Consider the following 20,374-nt stretch of genomic DNA (forward strand, 5'->3'; position numbering starts at 1 on the left):
TTTTCTGCTGTGATGACTCATGGTGTTCTCTCTTGTCTTTAGATACCAGCCTGTTGATATCATTCAACCAACCAATCATGTATTGCCAGCCTCATTCGGGGATTCTGATTGGTACTTTGTCACAGGCATCTCTCTTACCTCCACCAATGAGTCCTCACGTAGAAAACCACCACAGCATGACCTGCAGAAACAGGGAATGCCAGGTGAATATTGACTCTTTCTCCTCCGTCTTTGTGGTACTCACAGGCCCACGGGCCTCTGTGTCTTTTTTTTTTCTCTCTCTCTCTCCTCTAGATCACGAACTGCTCAGGCAAGAGCTGAACAACCGGTTTTTGGTTCAGAGTTCGGACCGGGCCGCTGCCTCACTTGGCCCGGTGCCGCTGCTGAGAGCGGAGTTTCACCAGCACCAACACACGCATCAGCACCAACACACCCACCAGCACACATTCACTCCTTTTCCATCCAGCTTGCCCCAGACGCCGCTCATGCCGCCCTCTGCACCTCCCATGGTGCGTACCCCAGCCCAAAATGTGAGGATAAGTAGAGCATCTCTGGTCAAAAAGCCTAACCCGCTCTTGTCAAACACAGCCCAGTCCTCTTCATTTCAGCCAGGCGTGCTGTCCCTGCCCTTCCAACCTGGAGGCCTGGAGAGACAGGCCCAGCACTCCCGAAGGGACCCCCTGTCCATCAGAGCCTCCACACCAAGTCCCTCACGCCGCTCCCCGTGAGCAGATACCGCACCCGTGAGACAAGTCCGGAGTCCCCTTAGTTCCCCTTTTCATGTGTCCTGCTGTGTATTTCCATTCCCCTATTCCCAGAGCCAGGTGCCATGACACACCGAAACACACCGGCGGGGACGCCACAAGATTGGTGGCCTCCAGAACCAAACACAGACCCTACAGCTGGTTGTTGTGGGACAGACCACGCTTGCTTATCCAGAGCTCTCACCATAGTGCAGCGTCTCGTCTGATACAAGTTTTGTCCCTCTTCCTCCTAATTCCCTAGTCTGTATTGATTTTGGCGTTTATTATTTTATCATCTCAACAAGCACTAATTTGTGTGTGGCTGGTTGTTCTTGTGGGAGAGATCCTCCTGGCCATGTAATAAGCGTTAGCATTTTGCCGTTGAATTTGCTTGTAACACAATGGGACTTCGCTGCAGCTGTTACAAAATTGTTGGAGATCTGCTACAAATGGATTTTGTCAGTACTTTAAAAAGCACTCTCTCCCTGTTTCTGGCAATTGCTGAGGGAGATTGAAAGAACAAGATTCAGCCTTTTACCCCCTCTCAGTTTCACACTGTGTCTGAAATGTAGAAACAACCCTCTTCTGCTAAGGCCAGCAAAAGCCAGGAGTAACAGCTAAAGCAGCATTTGAGAAGAACCAAGAACTCAAGGAGCATAATGTTTCTCACTTTTTTTCCTACTGCTGACTGCCCAGTGACATTCTTGGGTTGTAATCTGCTTAGCAGCGAGACAATTAAAAGTAATATCATCCACTCAAAATCCAGCCCCAGGTGTTTGCTCCATATACTCCTGTGTAAACACCTCCCCCTTCTTTTCTTGGTCTGTGTACAAGAATCTTGAAACTTTTCTCAGAAACCCTCTGTGTTATTTAAGAATTCCGATATCCGATCCGATGAGCAGTGCCCCCCTCCTGCCCATGCCCACTGATGTCGGCCTTCATGGCAAAAACAGCTTGCAAGGCTCTTTTGTTATATTTCACTTGCATCTTCTTATATTCCACTAGATCAGGGCTGCTAATCCCCGCACGAGAGAAGAGTGTTGAAATTTACAGCTGCATGTGTTTGGTAATTTATGTTATTTACACTGGAGGGGACATGGCTCCAGTAATAACTGTAATTAATGAAATTACAAATCTACTCTCCTGCACGTAGAGGAGTGTGAAACAGCAGCTGACTTGCCAAATAAGCAGCTTTTCGTGGGGTCCTACAGCTCCCTTCCCTGCATTCTTCCCCGCTCCCTCCTCCCCAGTGGAATGTACATGCTGTTCAAAAATGCAATGTATATATGCGTTGGTTTTGCTTCCAAGGTGGTACAGGACAGATAATGATAAAAATAATCGTGGGGCACAGACTGCACATGTAGGGGTGTTAAAACCCCATACTGGAATGGAAAAGGTTGACATTTGCCATTTCTCTGGTGCACTCTCCGTTTTGCAAGGGAGGGGGTCTATAGAGAGGTTTGTGCATCTAAGGCAATTAAGCCCTTCTCCAAGCAATTTTGGCGCATACAGGAACCCAGAAAACAGGGAATGGGTATTGATTGCCCCACTGTAGATGTTGGGGTCTCATGGAGAACATTCCCTGCCTTCTGGTGTGTGATCTAGTTCAGCTTTCCAGGCACAGATCCCCGATCTAGACCTGGAGCTGAACTTCCCTGGGGTTTGCTGCGCTGCTCTGTTAAACGTTGTACGGACGGGTCCCGATTATTTGTCTGTGTTGAAATCCTGATGTGTGCTGCTACTGCCGAAACCAAACTCACCTGTTTCCTTTTTTTTTTTCTCTTTTCTTTCCAGTTTGACAAGTACGCTCCCAAACTAGACAACCCTTACTTTCGACATTCCAACGTGAGTGCTTACCTTTCTAGGTGGTGTCTTTGTTAATGGTTCTGCTTGCACTTCTTTTGCTTGTTTTCGATTGATCAGTAGTGTTTTGATTCATTCATTCCTAAAGCTCTTTTTCTGCCCTGATAATTTTTTTAAGGTACAAAATTTTCTTTGGGCTTTTTTTGTTGTTTGTTTTTTTTTTTTAATCTTTGTCTACTGCGTTTTTGCTGCTGCGGCTCTATATCGCTGTGCCTGGGATGGCAGGGAATGCGCAGAAATTGCTCAATCAGTGGTCGTTGCAGTATCTTTGCAGCTGGTGCTTCTCACAGTGCAGCATCCCGGAGTGCATGGCTCTTTCACAAGATTTTGCTCAGGTCACAGGAGTAAGTCAGACTGGTGGTTTCTTCCTGGTGCTCCCCACTGCTCCAAAGCACAAAAAACTACATCTTTTGGGACTTAAAAAACTGCTGTATGTGCTCAGGAGAGGCCTAAGCAAAATTCAACCCAACCAACACAACTACACGGTGGTGTGGGTGTTGCCTGTGGTTAGTGTGCAATGCAGCATCCTGTGGTTCTTTTTTTGCTTTGAAAATTAAAGCAGATCGTATTTCAGAACAGGATCGATTTGTTTGTTACTGCAGAGAAATGCATAGTTAACAAAGAGGGAACATAAACCCCAAATTATTCCGATTCCTCTAAAAATGGTGAATGTTCTGTGCTTCCTGCAATAGTCCACAAATTTTAAAAGCACACTTGTTCAGCACTATCTAGAAAATTCGTCATATGAGTGCGTTTTCCAAGTTTTGGCTTTGCTCTTTAAAATTTTGAAAGCAAATTTAGTGTGTATTTTCACTGTGGCACTCGTTCAACACAGTACTATTTTTGTATGTGCCAGGCTTGGCACCTGCCTCCATTATTGTTCAAGTTGTCCTGTGACATAAGCATCTCTTTTTCTTTTGTAGTTCTTTCCAACCTATCCTCCAGCAATGCCTGGAATGCCACCCATGCTTCCACATTCAGGTCCCTTTGGGTCACTTCAGGGAGCATTTCAACCGAAGGTACAAAACTTCTTCTTATGAAGGCTTTGTTCTTTTGCTGGGAGAGAAACTGTGTTCAGAGGAGCGTCTCTGGTGATTTTGCAGCACGTGATTTAACTAACAGAAGTGCAGCACAGGGCTGGAAGCGATCACCCCGCAGATCTGTGAGCATCCTCTGCACAAAGCGGCCAAAACTTGAGCAGAAATTTTCTCTTGGTGCTACAAATCATTCCTTAGAAAAGGATGTAGTGATTCGCTTGGGAGGTCAACTGAAACTGGAGAAGAAGCATATAGTCAAATGCATTATTTGATTGAAATATTTACAGCTAATAATAGACCCATGAGCCTCAAATCATTTTATAAATTTAACAGTCTGAGATTGCAAAAGATAAACTGTGTTTATTTCTAGGAAAAAAAAAAAAAAAAAAAACGAGAAATTGCCTGTACAAGTGTGGGAACAATAGGGAGAGACTGCTATAAATGGGTAGAGCAGTTTGAAGGAGCTGAATTTTTATTCCCAGCTCCAGCAGTGTCTGACCTTGGGCAAGTCACTTAAATCTTCTGTTCCTCGGCTTCCTCATCTATAAAGTTATCTTGTGGTGGGTTTTTATAAGCGTAGATTAATGCCTGCAAGCTTTTTTGAGATAGCATGTTCGAAAGGTGCACTGCAGCCGTAACATATCATTACAACTAGCACTGATTGGCATTTGGAAGTGTTGCCATGATAACCACCATTTTTGACGAATTTGGTGGTGTGCACTAGTGGGTTTTTTTCCTCCCAGACTTGTTCTTTTTATTAACTCTTTTTAAATTACAAAAAGCAAAGTCTCTCAAATGGATTTTTTGTTCAGCAAGAGTTCTATATGTAGTGGCTACAGGCACAGAAGAGGAGCAGTTGCATCTAAGCAGAGGAAGCAAGAGGGTCAGAACATAGCTATCCCTTGATGGAGTTGGAGAGGGATGCCAGGGGATCCCTACAGAGCCCAAGCTGTCAGCGTGTTAATTTGACTTCCCAAGAAAAGGAGCTGCATAAATAAGCGGAGTTGGCTAAATTTTGCTAATGTGAAGAGAGGGTTCAGTTTTGCCATAAGGTTCCTGTTAATGAGGAGCTTTTGCTACACCGATCGCATTCGCTTCTGGTTTCTGTCTTCATTACAGAGCTTTATAGATACCATCTCCCTATAAAATACGATTAGACCAAAGAGAAGCAGTTACATGGCAAGAAAGAAAAAGTGAGCACAGACCCTGTGCATTTTCAAACAGTTCTTAGTGCTGTATTATAACTAGCTTTTAATTTATTTTAATGGCAGATACATAGAAATTTGCTAGCTTGAGTTTAAGCAGCGTGAAGTCACACTCTGGTTCCATGGTTAATCACCATGGTCACTTGATCTCCGGACAGTGCTGTATGTACATGCAATCGAATGTCTTGGGGAAAAGAAGAGGCATAGGTTGAAAAACAGTCCATCATTTTTCAATTTCCTAGAGAAGACAGAGCTGAACTGCTGGGCAGAGCCACTCTAGTCATGATTACTGCATCGTTTTTCCGTGCTCTCTCCCTCCCAAGCTGTTTGACTAAAGCCTTCATAATTGCTGCAGACCTGATGATTTGGTTTTGGCACGCTGAATCCTGCACATCTTGCTTTCCAAAGCAGAGGTCTTGGTTTTGTTTTTCCCCTTCCCGCGTCAGTTGCCTACAGCTGTGCGTGTAAATCCACTGCACATAAATCCAGGCTGACGGTAAACTTCTCAGTGAGTTTCCCGAAGGCCGTTTCTCACAAGCTAAGAACTTGAAAAGGTCAGAAGTACTCAGTTTACTTTGCTGGAGGAAGCATTCGCATCTTTCTCCGGGGGACAAAGGGACAGGATGACACTGTGCTATTAACATGTTGTGATCTTAAAGCTCTTGCCTGTATGAGAGCTGTAACTTATTTGCCACCTTGTATATACCTCAGCTGTCAGACAGGCCCTGAGAGCACAGATCTGCCCGGGGAGTTCGTTGACTTACCTCCACACATGAGAATTCTCTTTTTAATGTCTGGAAGTTATGTAGTCTTAGACAAATTATAGACCTATCTTTCCTCCCACACCCATGGTTTTCACTCGTTCCTTGTGCAGTTTGACCATTTGAAATGTACTGTAATTTGACCTAAAATATGAGTGAAATAATCTCTTGGGGAATGAGGTGTAACCCCTCTGCACTCAGCTGCACAGAGGCACCAGGTGCGGTTGCTGTGGGAGTGGGAGATGGATGACGGCCAGAGTGAGAAGACGAACGAGTTCTTGGGGATCATCTAGGACAGGGCAACAGGTGGGATTGGGAGGAGGAGGAGGAACAGGGATTCGTTCAATGAAGTGTTCAATTCTTGCTGGAAAATGATGGCATAAACAATGCAAAGCTATAAAAGACCCACAACCACCTTCTGAGGTTTCTCATTTTGCCTCGTCGAAGCCAACAGATGGGCTGTTGCCGTTTTAGCTGCTGTGTTACCTGCCCCCAGTCAGAGAGGGGACCCTGGTCCAGTAGGTGCGACGTGCAATAAGATGCTCCAGTTGTTCTGTTCCGGACTGCGATACTGGTTGCTGCCTGAGACGGGGAGGCAGTCAGTGCACCTCTCTCATTCCCTCTCCTGCTGCCTGCCTGTTTTGTCTGAAGAATAAGCTTTGGGGGCAGGGACTGTCTCTTCCCATGCGCTTGCGTGCTGCCTAGCACAAGGGGGATGTGATTTCAGTGGGGCTTAGGGGTGCTGCTGTAATACTGGTACTGCTGCTAAATAATAATAGATGACATGGTGGTTAAATGCTGTTGGCTGTCAGTAAGAGATAACATTTAGCACTAATGTAGCAATGTGCGTGTTCAAAGCACAGTATAAATGTGGACTAATTAATGCTGTTAACATCAGATAGAGATGTTAAATGTACCACTGGTATGATACAGTATTACTCACGCTCTGTTCTTGCCTTTCAGACTTCAAATCCTATTGATGTAGCAGGTAGACCAGGCACAGTCCACCACACGCTGCTACAGAAGACTCCAGGGGTAGGCAACGATACGTAACCTTCTTTAGCTTATCTGGTTTTACAGTAAACATGGTAATTGCTCATTAAAAAAAGAGCAGTTTGGTGAACAAATTGGCCTTCTAGACTTGGAATGTGCAGTCAGGACAGAAGTTTCTTTTTCTGGTGAGACAACAGTAGCCTCCGCTGGTCATGAATACAAAGGGATGTATTGACTTCTTCAAACAAAGTCAGAGCGAAATGGGGCAGGAAACCCCTTCAAGGTCTTTCCCCTAAGCATTGCTTGGAGAGTAGTTTTATGCGCTCCATTTCAGAACGATTATAAGGTTTAGAAAAATACTGAACTGTTCAGTTGCTGGCATGAAGGTGCTTTGTTTATCATAAAATTCTGCTGAGTTTGGTGCAAGGAATGAAAGAGAAGTTTTAAGCCTTCTTTAAGCCTTTTAGATTTCCTGTGTCACAGGGGACTTCTCTGGAACATTGATTTCTAAATGCTTTTACTTGTTGAGAGGAAGGAAGTTTCCCACCTTTCTGTTTATTGGCTAGTTTTAGAAAGACTGATTGTTTTATTTCTGGGTTTTTTTTCATAGGTGTCAGATCCTTACAGGCCTCCAGTAAGAGTAAGTAAGGTTTGTGGGGGATTTTATATACATACTCGCTTCAAACATTGTGCACGTTTTTGAAATTTAACACATCCAGTAGAAAATTTCATTTAAAGCAAAATGCTGTAGTTAGCTTTTAGCTGCTTCTGACTAATAACATTTAGCTTGAATCTCAACCTTATTTTGCGGCCATTTATGTACATTAACAGCTCACAGTATGAAATAAGGGTCACAGAAATAAATGACTGTGAACGTGGACCAACATGAACCAGTAGTCAGATTCACAGTGGACTAGGTCAGTGTGTTTTATTTGGGTTTCTGATGTTCCACAAAAACACTCTACAGTGAGTAGTGCAGCTCAGCTGAAAAACAGTAACTCGTTCAGCTGTGGCACAGCTCATCTCTGGTAATTGTTTGTCCGTACCCTTTTCCTCCCCAAATGCAAGTAGCCGCAGTAACCACGCATGACTTAGCCTGCAGGGCAGCAGGGATGAATGAACAGGGCTCTTTTCAAAAACAGAACTGTTAACTATTAGTTGCTTTCTCTTAAGCATGGCTTATGGTTATTTGCTGCCATTTATTTTGATTTAGAAGGGGAGACTGCAAGTAAGAAAGAACAGTGCAGGGGTCTCGGGTCTCCAGGAGATGAGACAGATATCCCACATTCTTCCTGTTTGTTTCTTCTTTATTTAAACAATGTTGATCACCTATTGTGCTGTCTTAGTCATCAGCCTTTCTCATTTCTTAGCTGCCTGTTTGACAGTAAGGGAAATGAAACATTCTATCTGATGTAGATTGCTAACGTATAAATTAATCTAAATTCTTGTACTTTCCATTGCAGAAACCCGGGAAGTGGTGTGCGGTTCACGTACAGATCGCCTGGCAGATCTACCATCACCAGCAGAAGATAAAGGTAATTCTGACAGTTTCTGGAACAAAGCCAAGTCCTTTGGCTTACAGATTATATTTTAGTGAGTAATGAGCAGGAAGCAGTTACTGTTGGTGATTCTCAAGCTTGCATGTATTGATTAACTAGCACTTTCAATCCTTTAACATTTGTTGTAGCAACTGTAAAGTTTATCTGAGGGCAAAGGAGTTGGGTTGAAGGGTAGCAAAATGAGCAGGAGATACTAAGCGCACATCCAGAAAAAGAAGAAAGGGAGAGTGAGGGCAATTTTGTCCCAAATCTATCTTCTTTTCAAAGCATACGTGTTTAATGTCATTTCTCTTCTGTACTGGTACCTCCTGTGGAATATGGAGTATTAGCCCATTTGTAATGAAATGACTGATAACGGTGAAGAATAGATTACAAACCATAGAGCAGACGAGTGGATCGATCATGGTGGTGTTAGAGGTTGTTGGGCTTTCTGCACTGCCGTGATGATGGGCAGAGGAAGGTTGTTTAAAGACATAGATACGCTGGGGTGCTGTTCCAGGCTCTGAGCTCCCTGTGGCAGGCAGAAGAGCTCATAACAGGACTTCCATAGCATTTTATTTTTTTGTAGCTCCTGCTGTCTTTTTTTTTTGTCCCATTAGTGAAGACTATCCAGTGCTTAAGTAGGTGCAGTGTAGTTAGTGCCTCTACAAGTGGCGTGTGTCTGTTTTTCTTTATAAGCAGATATATCATCTTTAAGCTATTGGGAGACTTGCGTGAGTGAGGTGCAGTTCCAAGCCTGCTCACTTCTATAGGGGAAGGATAAAAATAGCCTCTGGGGGAGCCTCCTGGGGTGTTCTTCATCCTTCACCCCTTGTCTGCATACTGAGCTGTACTAGCTGCAGGAAGGGCATAGTCTAGGAACATCTCTCCAAACTGGAGAAGCAAAACAGACGAGTCCGTCGCCCAGCTCTCCAGACTTCTGTCGGCAGCTTTCTGCCTGCGGAGTATTCGTCAGGCTGAGAGCACCGGCTGCTCCCAGGGTGCAGCCGCTCCGTGTATCGCGTTGCCTGCCCCGCTGTGCGTGCTGAGGGGCTGAGAGCTCACTTCAGACCTTGCTGATGCGGACGAGGCAGGCAGCTGAGAGACTGTGGAGCGAAGTGGCCTCACAGATGCTGTCAGAGCGTGGCTGCGGTACGAAATGTCGCTCTGGCTAACTCTCCCTGGCAGGGCTAAGCAGGAGTGAGCCTGAACTCTCTCTCTTTTTCTCCTGTAAAAAAGCAAGTGTATAATGAGATTGTTTTTATATTGTTTGACAGCAAATGCAGCTGGATCCCCACAAGCTAGAGATAGGTGGCAAACTTGACCTGTTCAGCAGACCTCCCGCCCCTGGAGTGTTTCCAGGCTTCCATTATCCGCAGGATCTTGCCAGGCCTCTGTTCTCTACCACAGGTAAGGGAAGATCATAATTTGTTGTGAAAAAAAACACAGTCAGGGTATGTGCTGTGTGTCTCTGCAGCCACACAGGCCTCAAAAATGGAAGCAGGCGAGATGGTTGGCAGGGGCGTGGAGGCACTGGCGGGAAAAAAAAACTGACAGAGCCACCGGACTCTGCCATCGCCTCCAGTACAGTCCTGCATGTCCTCTGCGCATCACCGAGCTGCAGCAGCTGGCTCTTACATTCCTGTCTGTGCAGCCAGTTCTTAGGTGTCCTGATTAATAGGCTAAAGACTGATTTTAAAAAAGCAATTCTGAAAAACACTTGAAAATCTTGCCATCGCACAGGACTGGAAGTGGCCCCAGTTTCTTTGTTGCTTTTATATTTGCCGTGTTGTTTTTCTCAGCTCCTCCACTCACCAGCTTTCTGCTTGTTTTCTTAAAAACAAGTTTTAATTGTAAAAGACTTCAGTAATGGCATTGAAAATATCACAGAGGGTGTACTTGTGAAGTGTTTGGGTTTTAAATGTAGCATCCTCCTCTGGGTTATGAAGAGCAGCAATCTCTAAGACTTAAAATGACTTACTGAATTTAAAAAAAAAATATAATAAATCCATTTACATTAATCAATTCCTTTCCAATCTGTTGGAGAAGTAATTGCAATTAATGCAATTACCAAAGTGCAGTAAGCTTCACTGCCCTATTCTTAATGACTTTGATCACAGGAGACTGCAACTTTGACATGCTGGTTTTGGAGGTCACTGGTACTATTCCTGTTCATTTCCATCTACCAAAGGTTGTTTTTGTTCTCTTCTCATGGCTTGTCATTCCCCCTAGACTTTTTCAGATTTTCTTCCTGTGTTGAAGATGCCAAAGTCTGCCTTTATGTTATTAATTGGCAACTAATGTAATTTTTCTTCCACACTTTACTCTGGTTTTCTGACGCAGTATATGACGCTCATTCTAAATCAATGCAGATGTGGTCAACTGGGTTAAACTCTGTTGAAATAAAAGAGGTTAAAAATGTTATAAATTTTGTCTCAAACATAACAGAAAAGCAGCAGATGAGAATCAGACTGAAACTGCCACGAGAGCTGAGTTTCAAGGGCGGCTGTCAAATAGCCTTCAGGAACTGCACCAGCGGTTCATGCCCTATCTGTGGATGGAAATTCTTAACCATCAAATGCATGTTGTCTCCACATATAATCAGTGCTGATACTAGCTGTAAATTGTAGGATGCGACCCTGTATTTTGGTCTCTGTAAAGGTACTTCGATAGTCAAGATATTTATTGCATCTACGTGGATGCATAAGCACAGCTGATTTACAAGCCTCTGACTGTTTTCCTTTGGTGGCTGTTCCTTTATCATGTCTTCAGTCTGTCCTGTGTTGTCATCACAAGAATCTTGGTTTGTGTATGGTTTTGCTACTGAAGGCTGTACCGGGCAGCCAGGAAAAAAACACTTTGGTTGGTATCTTGAGCTTTTTTTCTTAAAGATGCAAGCGTGGCTTACTTCTTCGCTCATAAAAGCAAGAGGGGAAATAGTATGGAATAGATACATTAAAGAAGGCAAATTAATAGAAAACTTTCACTGGAGATAAACTACCTTACAGCAACTTGTCCTTGAGTATATTAATCACAAGAGCCATCACACAGTAAATCTAGGTAAAGAGTGCTATCGAAGTGAACAAACATTGCAGCAGTAATATATAGATGAATAAATCTTTTACTCTGCAATATCCAAGGCATTCTTTTCACCATATCGAACAAGCGTGCAGTTGATGTGAATCATTGGTTCTGCTGCATTGCCTAGTTACTGTGGGAGACATGAGTTATCTTAGGGCCACCTGTCTTCAGGACGGATGTTCAGCTGCCTGGCAGCCACTATATTTAATAACTGCCTGACAGCCTGCAATGCCACTCCTGGCTTTCTCCAAAGGATTTTTTATTATCAGCCCGTGTAGTTGAGTTTGTAAGCCGTCTCCTTTGAAGAAATCTCCCATCCATTATACACCTTCTGAAATCTTAAAGGATTAGAAAGATGACAGTCTCCATCCGTCTTGAAGCATTGGAGCAGTCAGAATGTTTATAGATAACTCCAGGTCTCATTGCCGTGGTCTCTCTTAAGTTTCCTCAACTCATTTTCTGGCTGCTTAGGTTTGTGGTGCCCTGGCTGGTGAGGGACACGCAGCGCTGTCTCCCTCTCCGGTTTTTATAGTCAGATCATGTTCTGGACACATGAGTGCGTTTTGCAACTGTCAGTTGTTGGGCCAAGGAAGACCAGGTCAGGGACTGACCAGCACCTCTGTAAAACGCTGGTTGGGATGCAGTTTCTCCTCTGCATATTAATTTCTTCCCTCAATTTCCCCCCGCTTTTGCTGTCACCTTCCATAGTGTTTTCAGCACTGATGATAGATGATGAAAACATGCACTCGATGTGGTTTGGAGATGAGGGGCAGGAACCTACCAGAGCAGGTTTATCATTTATATGGGCCACGGACGAGGCAGAAATCTTTGTGGTGAAGATGACAGGAGAGCTGGAGTGCCAGTTGGGAGGATCGTAGTCCTCTTTTCTGTAACAGAAAATTATCACTTGAGAAATCAGTGACTGGTAAGTGAGCTTCCGCTGAAGAGCCCGTGTACACGCCCGTTATGGCTGCTGCCGTTCACTGGAGTTGACTGTTACACTTCCCAGTATTAAGGGAATTTAACTTTTTACCAACAAAACGTATGAGACGAGCACTGAAAAGCTTTATGTCGGTGTTGGTCTGTTTTGCACATGACTTAACATGTCCTTGGGAAAGTGCTGCTTCTGTTACTGTGTGGAATTGCCAGGTCCTTACACAGTAAGGGAGTCAGTGCGTAGGTGTGGCAGGGCTTGCTTTCCGTAAGGGAGGCCGAAGTTGTGTGTGCATCCAGGCAGTAGCTGGAAGTTAGGAGAGCTGCTGATTCTGCTTTGTCTGCCGTTGTGGAAGTGCTGGCAGGGAGGAGGCACCGAGAGGACGTTCACAGTCTGGACAGTTGGAGAGGGCAGGTCTTGTCAGCCTAATACTGGGGCCAGTATCCCGGTGGCAGGTGGCACCAGTGCTTTTTGCGCTGTGATTGCAAGCCCGATCAGGTTCACACGCGTGTCCCTGTGAAAGAAGCAAATCTCTCGTTTTCTGCTCTGAGAGAAGAGCAGAATTTTCTGCGTGAGCCTGGTCCACCTTGAAATACGGGGCAGAGCAGCTTGTTTCAGCCCATTCTTGCCCCCTGCCTCAACCTAATGTAATCAGGCATGCTCAGCAGTGCTGTTCCTTTCCCACAAGGTAGCGTGGCACCATGGCAATGAGCAGTGTCTAGGAAAAATCAAAAAAATACCGCAGGGGGAGCCTGTGGATGCAGAGACGGATGTGAGAGCGTAGATGGAGCTCCCATGGGAGAAGCATGATCGATGTTCGCTGTGTGCCTGTCATTAACTGGTGTTTCGTACAGACTCTAATCAGTCACTTCCAAGAACCTTCTGTCTGGGCCCATAACCTGGGCTGACCCTGTTTAATGTAAACACAGAGTAATGACTGAAAATGCCAGACGAAGAAGTTCATTTCCTCATTGCTACAGGTGAGCAGCAACACTCAGTGCAAGGTCTCCTCCTGCCTCCTAGTGCCCGCAGACTCCTGTAAAGGGAATTTGGAGAAATCCCTCCTGTAGCTTGCTTGGCTGGTGTTTGGGGTCTTCCCCTGCCCTTAAATGTTTAAAAAAACAGGGAGATGTTTAATGACTTGTGCCTTTGCATCTGGTTCTTGAATGGCCAGGACTTCTGTGTACACAAGCGCTCACTTGCCACTGAACTAAAAAGGGACCTTGTTCTCACAGGTGCGACACATCCAGCCACCACCCCTTTTGGTCCTTCACCTCACCACAGCAGCTTCCTGCCTACTAACCACTTGGCAGGTAAGTGTAAGTAAACCCTGCCTTCACCTTTATACCTCTGACTCGTTCCTGGCTCTCCGGCGTGGTCCTGCCTCAAGGCACTGTAGCATTAGAGGAGGGAGCTCAGGAACCAGGAGCTCGCCAGCTTCTCACCCGTGCCGCCTTCCCAGCACATCCCCTCCGCTCTCCTCCAAAGGAGAGGGGCAGGATTAGCAGACCCTCTCCTGCGAGAGCAGGCAAGTCTGTCACTGCTGGGACACTGCACAGGAGCTGAAATGTCACCTGTATAACCCTTCTGTGCTGCTCAATGTGCCCAAGAAAATGGGGGAAATTTATGCAAAGGTACCTTAAACAAGCCACAGCTTAAAATGGGCTCCTCCCGTACCGTTTCCCACCTTGGAAATTCTTGGCTAGGTTCTTCAGTGAAGTTCAATGAACAGTTCCTGGCAAATAGCTGTTCTGCACATTTTGCCAGCCTTTCAGTTTCCTAATTGGCAGTGAGTACAGCCTGATTTTCTCAAATTTCCTCATTTTAGAAGCTCACAAGCAGCTCATTGCCAATTAAAGTTCAAGCTCTGTTGATTAATGTTTTAGTAACACTCATCCAATCAGTAAATGTGGCATGCCACATGACCTTGTAGAGTTTTTTCTGTTGCAAATACCCAGATTTACATCAATTCCTGAACGTTTTCTGTCAAAATTAACTGTATCTCTACAGAGTCACTCAGCTACTTAATATAAAAGGGGAAGAACAAGAACAGCTATTAAAAAATACATAAATAAGAAATAGCTGTTTGCTTAAAGATCCAAGCTATTTGTGCTGTTTGCCTTGATATTTTAAATATAAAGATATTTGCAAGGAAGTGGAGAGCAGCACACCTCCCATAACATGGCAAGTTAAAGGGACAGTCAAAAAGCCAGTGGGCGGAAGGAGAAGTTGTACACTGGTGTGATTTCACCCACAGCCATCTCCGGAGTGCAGAAACCTGAGTCAGGCTATCTCTGCTCAGAGGAGTCTCTTCTCATGATGGTTGCCTGTAATGAAATCAAAAAAAAAGGCAGGACTTTCTAGAAAGACAAGTGCCGGTAGCCAAATAGTTGGATCCTTGAGAAGCAAAGGCAAGAGTTTTCGTTTGCCTCAGAGCATACAAGCCTCCCATCCCCTTGCAGTGGTAGCTCCTAAGACTACGCGATCGTTTCCGCCACCACTGGGATCAAGGGCGCTATTACGGGAGAGGATTTTGGCACAAGCAATCCCACATGTTTAGTTGTTGTTAGGATGGATGTCCATAGCAATTAGCTTACAACTGTCCCTGTGCACTGTTACAGAGGGTAGAAAATTGTACAGGGAAACAACAGTGAGACAAGGCATCCTCTCAGTGTGCTGGCCAAGGAGCTGCTTTGAAGACAATAGGATACTTCTACTATTAGTACTGATGAGGAGGGAGAGTTATAGCTCAGAAGCAGCCACCCTCATTTCAGCTATTAGACCTTAATTTCTAGCTCCCCTCTGCCTGGCGTACAAAAGTTTATTACAGCACCTGTTTGCAGAGTGAGCAGCACTGAATCCCTTCTCCATTTTAACGTGATGGGAATTTTCTGTGCAAAGAACCTTGCAATGAGAAGGATCAGCTTAAAGTCTGGCCTAATCCTACTTGGATTCAGACTGTTAAGAAGGGGAGGGGTGCGTTTCATTCTCCAACATTCTTGGCTAAATGCCTGCTAAATCCCTGTTTGCCTTTCCAGATCCATTTAGCAGGTCAAGCACCTTCAGCGGCCTTGGGAACTTAGGCAGCAATGCCTTTGGAGGATTAGGCAGTCATGCTCTGAGTAAGTACTGGCTGGGTTACTGCAGACAAACATCCCTTCCAGAAAAGCCACATGCTAATATTTACAGCAGCTGGTGGTAGTTTTTAAAGAAGTTTAATTCCTAACCTCCATTCTCCTATCTGAAAACACTGCACCTAAGATTTCCAGGTCTCTGCGGTGGGAGCTTTTTGCATGTCCCAGACATCACTAGCTGTGCTCTGTGTCTCCTCATGGCTGAAGGTTGGTACCTTGTGTGCTCATAGAGGTGCTAGAGCTGCAAAACCTCGCTGAGCTCTGGGACCCTGCGGGCACCTAAAGTAACACCCTTCAGCGGCGAAGATGCATAGTGGAACAGCTATTGATACTTCTAATTCAGCGTGTAGACCTCCTCTGCAACCGTTGTCTGAAGTTGAAATTACCTATCTAAAATGATTTTCCTTAAAAACATGTTAACTGTAGGCAAGGCATGCTTGCGAGCCACATATAAGATGCTTTGGCATCTCATGGTGCAACAGGAGTCAGCTGAAGATTGGTGGAGGAAAACCAAGGGATGGATAAAAATCAAGTAACTGTTCTGAAAAGGCTACAGCCAAGCTCTATGTTTATACACACAGACACACACACACACCACCAAATAGTCTGGTTTCTTAAACAAAAAAGTCCCTGAATCCTCAGCTGCAGGCAGCTGATTGCCTGTAACGACCCGTGAATTAAAGTTTTTGCTAGTGAGAGCAGTTGAGGAAAAATACTACTTTTGTGCTGGAACCCTTGCTGGGGTGGGGGGAGAAAAGGAATTGGGCGGTTTTGGTAATCTCTGAGTTATTCAGATGTACAGTTAAAGCTTCCCCCACCAATAGCCTTAAAAGAGCGGGTAGATCTTACACTCAGTGTTGGAGGTATCTGTGTCCGCCTGCTAGTAGCTCCCCCTCACCACACTGAAAAGTCTTGAAAAGACAATTCTGGATATGATTAGCGTTGTGAAAAAAAGGTATATGTAATTATTGGGTTTGAATTATTTTTAACTCTTCCTCCCCCTGCCATTATTCTAGCTCATAACAACATCTTTACTCACAAAGATGGCCCGAACCTGCAGAATTTCAGTAATCCCCATGAGCCATGGAATAGACTCCATCGGACCCCACCATCCTTCCCAACACCTCCACAGTGGCCCAAGCCCACCGACTCTGAGCGAAGCTCCTCAGTGACAAACCATGACAGAGACAGAGAGCGGGAGCGAGAGCCCGAGAAGAGGGATCTTTCTCTGAGTAAAGACGACAGAGATAAAGAGAGGTAAGCAGCGTGTACCTTTGAGCACTTTCTTCTGAGTCTGTTTTTCCTCTGTATTTTTTCTAATTTTTCCAATCGTAAAATAATCTTCAGAGCAAAACGTTGCTTGTCTTTGAAGCAGCTGGTAGGCTTCTCCCTCAGATGAGCACAAATAGTAGCCACACAAAAAAAAACCGCACCTCTTTGCCTTTTAGGATTTGTCCTCTGTGGAAGTATGGTGAGCCGGTTCCTGGTAGTAGGTTAATAAAAAGCACCAGGCTGAGGAAATGAGTGTGAGTCTGTGTTTTCAGGGCATACTTGGCTGTTTTCATCGCAGCTGTGTGTTCTGAAATCATGGAGGTAGCATTGTGATGGGTCCTTTGGAGACAGTCATAGTTCTCATTAATGTACAGATATGCTGATGAATTCAAATGTTAGCTGGACATTAACGAGATAAAAATGCAAATGCCTGTATCTGGAGCAATGTGCATGAATCCATTAGCAAAACTGATTTAAAAAAATCGCGTTGTAGACAAACCCTTATTAAAGATGACAGGACTGTATCACCTGGGCTGTAGATACTTAATTAGCTTCCAGTTGTGTGATTTTGAAGCTGTAAAGCCCTTTCTATTTCAGAGGCCGGTTGGCTCCAGCAAGCTGCTTCTTTGTGCGCAATAACAGCGAGCAAATCTTAGATGTGTGTGTTTGGCTAGTGGCAGGGGGTTTGTAGTTTATCTGGAGTGCTTTTAATAAGATCTTCAAGCAGTGCCTGTGAACAAGATTATGTGCAAGCAATAGGCTGAAAATCATCTTACTTTAAATATTAAATTGTCTGACACCCTTGCACAGATAGTCACTCATCTAGGAAGCTCCCTTCTTGGCTTTATTGTAATTCATTTGCAAACCAAGGTTACTTTACTCTCAAGAGTGTTCTCACCAGGGTTAACATCTCTATTACATTTCTATTAATTCAGCTTAAGCTGTCCCCAGCATCCCTGTTCGGACATGGCTTTAATAAACCACATCCTTGACCAGCCATCAGGACTACCGCAGAGGAAGAAATCTGGGTTAGCAAATGTAATAATAGGAGATAAATACTTCACTGGACTCCCCAAAACACCTCCAGCTTTCATCACTCAGGTCTTACAGCTCTCAAAAGCAAACCCATCATAAAACTTAGGCATCAGAGAGCCTCTCAGCTGCATAATGCAGTCCTCTCAGTCACACCGTCATACTTTGCATTTAAAGTGTCTCTTATGCAGGGCAAAGTGCTTTTAAAAGGTGAGCATTATTTATTCCCCTCGTAAAGAAGTGGGAGTAACTGTGACTAATTGGCTTGCTCAGAGCTAGAGGCGCCGTTAGAAATGTAAACCCTCGTGCCTCTCTTTTTCTAAACCACGGGCATTGTCATCAAACCCCTTGTTCATCATAGCAGGTCCTCTTGAAGCAGAGGTCGATCACTCAGTTTCATGGCCTGTTCGAGGATGTTTTTAGCTTAGGCACTTAGCTTGCCTGCCAAAACTGCCAACAACAAAACAACCCTGCAGCTCCACAGGAAAATAAGCATCATGTTATGGCTGTGGTGAAGGACTCGTGTGTATTTTCTGTCGCCTTCTCTTTTGTGCATCTCTATCCGTGCTTTAAGAAAGGAACCTGAGTTAAGAGTGTTACAGCCAGGAAGATCATTGTCTGACAGCAAGATGTGTGTGTAAGCACACAATAAACATCTTTTTTAAAAAAATAAGCCGTCTAGAATTCTTCTTTCAATCTCGGTGAAGTGGTTTTTCTCTTAGGGTGAATATACTGTTCTTTCAAATGCATCCCCGATTTAGTCCCCAGATTTGTGGACATTTAACAATGTGTAGTACATAAGGGCAAATGGTGCCTCTCTTTTAGCGTAGCATCACAGCTATAGCTGGTGCCAGCAGAGCTTTTCAAATAATTTTTGAGCAGTCTCGAATTCATGACTAGACAGAGCACTGTGTGTGTCCAGCATGGGGTGTATGGTTGTTCACACAAAACCAAGGACGTATGTTCTCTCTTTTTACAGAGACCTCATGGATAAAAACAGACATTCGAACAGATCCTCACCGGCATCGGCCCCAGTGACACATCAGATAAGCAATCTCATCCGCAGCAACAGCCAGACCTCCAGTGATCCCATCAGGCAGGTCAGCCTCGGCGAAAGGGAAAGGTCCAAAGAAGCCGAGCGAGAGCACCCTGACCGGCTGAGAGAGCCACCCATAGCAGAACACAAGATTAAAGAGAGCCGTTCCCCGGTGAAGGAAACTCCAAGCCATGATAAGAGACCCTCTGAGGACAACACAAAGCCAGTAATCCAGTCTGTATCCCCGTACAGCAAACCTGCACTAAGTGAGAGCTTGAAGCTTACCAATCTAATGAGCAAGGACATAGAGAGAAAGACAGAGCTTCCCAGCGACCTCCAGAAGATTAAGAACGACATCAAAGTCAAAGAGGAGAGGAAGGAAGACAGCGACGTGCTGGTGGTAGGGTCTGAGCCTTCGCAGCACTCCCGATCCGTGGAGCATCCCCCGCCACCTACTTTGCATGGATTATCATTGCCTCACTCGATGGCTGCCTCTATGCCCATCTCCATGGGCAGCGTGCACCAGATGAGCAACATGAATGTTCTGGACCGCAGCAGAATGATGACCCCGCTCATAGGCATGAACCCCTTGTCAGGAAGAGAGAGGCTGCCGCATCCCGGATTTTCCTGGGACCCCATGAGGGACCCGTTGCGAGATGCCTACCGGAGCTTAGACCTGCACCGTCGAATGGACTTCCAGCTCCGGACGGATCCTATCCATAGGTTCCCCACCACCTCTGGATTTTACGACCACGAGCGTTCCTACAGAGACCGGGAGCCCCACGACTATAACCACGAAAACCTTCTGGAAGCCCGCCGAGAGCAGGAGCGGTTGCGGCAAGTGGAGGAAAGAGAGCGCTTGCACTTACGGGAAGAACTTGAGCGTGCCAGGATGCACCACTTGCACTCGTCCCCCATCGAAAGCCACCTGGCACACGTGCCATCCTTCATGCCTCACCTAAGCGGGATGCATTACCCCAGACTGAGTCCCTCCACTGCCATGCACAACGGGATTTTAAACAGGAACCCGCCGACGGCCGCGCTGAGCGCCCCACCGCCTCTGGTCCCAGCCAGCAGCACCAGACCTGCCTCCCCTCGCAGGACTACTCCGCTCACAAACTCAGAGTCCAGGGACTATTCCCCCTCTAGGAACCCCAAAGAAGTAGAGGCACGATAGTCCCCGACATTGAATTTTAAACTCGCCTGTACATAAAACAAACAAACAGACAAACAAAAAAAGGAAAAACAAACAAAAAAGAAGAAAATAAAAACCCCACCACAACAACAACAAAAAAAAAAAACAAACAGAAAACAAACCTTTTACAAAATGCACTGCTGTAAACTTTTTTTTTTTTAATGTAAAATTTGTAGAAGTTAAGCACATTTCCATAAATAACGGGGTCGGGGATGCAGACTTTCCAACAAGAAGGTTGCTGAGAATGGGAATTTAATATATAGGTATTGATTTTTGCTTTTGTTTTTTGTTTCTGTGCTTAAAAAAAAAATGAGTTAAAACTATCAAGTTTGTACATTTTTTCCCAAATGTGAGAAACATTTTTAATGGATTTGTATTTTTTTTAATTTTGTGCTCTTTATTCACTTAAAAAAGAAGAAATTTTGCTTTTGTTTTTAGTTAAATTTGCATTTTAAAGGCCTCAGATCCTTAAGAAAAAAATACCCAGGGTTTCTTAAAAGTATTATTTATGGAAATACTGTAGTTTTACAGTCCACTGTGAGGTTCCCTT

The 20,374-nt window shown here is 44.9% G+C and overlaps 1 protein-coding gene across 1 annotated transcript; it reads left to right on the top strand.

Moving 5' to 3' along the window:
- Nucleotides 1-42: 42 nt before the first annotated feature.
- Nucleotides 43-20,123, top strand: LOC104268192 (autism susceptibility gene 2 protein-like; the record flags this gene model as incomplete). The annotated part of the gene is made up of 12 exons (XM_009874927.1): nucleotides 43-203; nucleotides 295-509; nucleotides 2,538-2,588; nucleotides 3,530-3,625; nucleotides 6,573-6,644; nucleotides 7,213-7,242; nucleotides 8,066-8,137; nucleotides 9,418-9,550; nucleotides 13,391-13,468; nucleotides 15,194-15,277; nucleotides 16,306-16,546; nucleotides 18,573-20,123. Coding segments are annotated over 12 exons (2,467 nt in total), but the record flags the coding sequence as incomplete, so codon positions are not given.
- Nucleotides 20,124-20,374: the final 251 nt, after the last annotated feature.

This window comes from Apaloderma vittatum, unplaced genomic scaffold (assembly GCF_000703405.1).
Source record: "Apaloderma vittatum isolate BGI_N311 unplaced genomic scaffold, ASM70340v1 scaffold35328, whole genome shotgun sequence".
In the NCBI taxonomy this organism is placed as follows: Eukaryota; Metazoa; Chordata; class Aves; order Trogoniformes; family Trogonidae; genus Apaloderma; species Apaloderma vittatum.